The sequence below is a fragment of the Microtus ochrogaster genome, chromosome 16 (assembly GCF_000317375.1).
Source record: "Microtus ochrogaster isolate Prairie Vole_2 chromosome 16, MicOch1.0, whole genome shotgun sequence".
Lineage (NCBI taxonomy): Eukaryota > Metazoa > Chordata > Mammalia > Rodentia > Cricetidae > Microtus > Microtus ochrogaster.
This window is the reverse complement of record NC_022018.1, coordinates 35821736-35824394: the sequence shown is the minus strand read 5'-3', so window position 1 is coordinate 35824394 and position 2659 is coordinate 35821736. Positions and strand designations below refer to the sequence as shown.

At 44.6% G+C, this 2659-nt stretch overlaps 1 protein-coding gene across 1 annotated transcript in view; it reads right to left on the bottom strand.

The window, feature by feature from the left end:
• Positions 1 to 1515: 1515 nt before the first annotated feature.
• Positions 1516 to 2659, bottom strand: part of Mboat1 (membrane bound O-acyltransferase domain containing 1) — a 100180-nt gene continuing 99036 nt past the window's right edge. The window contains exon 13 of the mRNA XM_005354998.2: positions 1516 to 1688. Within this exon, the coding sequence (XP_005355055.1) occupies positions 1568 to 1688 (121 nt within the window). The 3' untranslated portion in view covers positions 1516 to 1567. The remainder of the gene's footprint in view (positions 1689 to 2659) is intronic.

Below are 2659 nucleotides of genomic sequence, written 5' to 3'. Positions count from 1 at the left end.
AGTCAATGTATAAGTTACAGTCCCAAGACACACCAAAAGGGTACATCATGGAAAAGCTCAGGGCTAGTGCTCCCACAAGAGTGGTCTGGATTGAAATCTCAGTTGCTTCACTAATTCTCTGACACTAGCAAATGTGTGTAATCCACAGTCCCTTCCTTCGTAAGGGAAATAAGTCATACTTACAACACCATGAATGAAGATAAGAAATCATACCGCCCCCATTCCTGACATACATGGTGAGCACTGATCATGCTAAAGTGCTAGAATTAACCCAAAGACAACGTCAGTTGTGCACACATTTGTGAACACACACACAAGTCAACAAACACAAGAAACAATTCTTCCATAAGGAGTCATTTCTTAAAATAGAAATATATTATTTATTCAGTGAGAGACTGATTTTTTTTATCATCTGATCAGAACAAATTTTCAGCTACCAGGCCATTTGATTGGGGGCACATCACTGAAGCATATATTTTATTATTATTATTATCATCATTATTATTATTATTATTATTATTTTCCACATTTTAAATATTATGTTTCCTTCTTTCATACAGACTATTTTACCCAGTAGAAATCCCCGATCGGAGCCACAGCACATTCATATTGAAGACAGTAGAGCCCTGTCATTCAGTTGCAGCTTCCTAAAACATAGCTGGATTTAATCCATTACAAACATCAGCTCGTGTCTACACACTGGCCGTGATCACTGACACTTCCAGGATGTGCAGGGAGAAAAGAGAGCCTCTACCTACTGAAAGCAATTATTCCTTGAAAAGGCATTTGCCACCTTTGACAGGATCAGTGTCTGGGTGCCTTCTCGGGGCCAGCGTAGGTCAAGTCCAGCAGATCAAAGCAGGTGAACTAGAAACCAGCAGCCTCCACCCTCTCCACAGCTCCTGGGGCATGCAGGCAGGAAACTTTCTGATTTCCAGTCTTGGCTCAGTTCAGAAGGAAGAAAGGGAAAGATACATTCTTGGGGGGAAATGACGCCGCCTGTCTGAGGGCACACCAATCCATTCAAGCATTCAGGGTTAATCATCCCAGTTAGTGGAGGGTTTTGGTTTTGTTTTTTTTTAACACCCAGAAAATATCCCTCCATCATCACTTCCCACCAAAGGCTTCTGAGTGTAGGAGCTGTATCCACAGCCGGGTAAGTCATCCAAGGGTCTTAGAGTTGCCAGGGGGAAATCATGCCTGGGAATGCTCTGATTTCTGAAATCTAGGATGCGTCATCTCAGCAGACACCTTCTACGTGCTGGAGGCAGTGCCTGGATCCATGCATCCAGATTTCAGCAGGGGGAAATGACTTTAGAAGAGCCGACCCCAGTGGCCTGCTCTCCACACTATGTCACTGAAAAGGCCCTGTAAAATATGAGGACAAAGCTAGACATGGTGACTTAGCTGTACAAACAAAAAGGACTTATAAAAATATTCCCTGCAGTGAAAAAAAAAAAAGAACGCATGTAAACATCTCCTCTGGGTCACTGGAGAACCCTCAAGTCTGTCCACTGTGTCTTCCTAACGTCCCGCAATTCTGTCATTCAGCTTCTCTCTGTGGGTATCAGTCTGCCTTCTTCTTTACAGAATTTGTACTTTGAGGCTGCCTTTGAGGCTGGCGTGGTTTGATGGGCAGAACAAGGATTATCAGCAGACTTGCGATGTGTAAGAAAAAGAACATGGACCTAGAAGTAGAAACACAAGAATTGCCTTTCAAAACGGGCATAAACGAAAAACGTACAACACACATGATGACGTCATCTTCAGTGGGGGCAAGGAGAGGCAGGAGTGGTAGTGAGTCACAATGACCCAGGGTTGTCATGTGCTCCTCACTTTGTAGGCCAAGGAGGCTAAGGATGGATGAAACCACAAGGTTGGGTGAGGCAGAGATGGACAGACACAGTGCTGCCCCCTTGACATAATCAGACCAGACCAAAAGAACCAACTGCAACCAGATAGTTCTGCTGTTCAAAAGCTGAGAACGACAGAGCCATGACGTCCACTCTGTCCTCTAAGGGCAAGCACAGCCTCATCTCCCACGTACTTCTCAAGACAGAGGAATTCTGATCTACCTCAGGAACCAGAAGGATCCTAAGGTTTTGGGTTTTTTTATGATTTGTTGTGGGGAGGTTTGCAGAGAGGTGCCACAGCACATGCCAGGTCAGAGAACAACTTTTAGGAGTCTGTCCTCTCCTTCCAGCATGGGTTCCGAGGATTCAGTTCAGGTTGCCAGGCTCACACACCAGGGGCTGAGCCATTTCACCGCTCCAGGGTCTGTATCTTGAAAACTCTGTTTAGGGCTGGAAAAGAAGGTCTATCCAAACTAATAAGAACGAAGTTTTACTTCAATGTTGACTGTCATTGGCACAGTGTAAATGCCAGGTAAACACTGAGCACAACCCGGTAATAAAGATGTGTAAATAGAAGTTGATTCTGTCAGCATAACTATTCCAGATCTGTTAGAAAGGATAAACGAATAATTTAGTCCGACTCCAACACTGCTTGCCCGTGCTTTTGCTCCGTCTGTCTCTATTCTGTCTGTCTCTCTCTCTGTCTCTCTTTCTGTCTCTCTCTGTCTCTCTCTGTCTCTCTCTGTCTCTCTCTCTCTCTCTCTCTCTCACACACACACACAGACACACAGACACACAGACACACA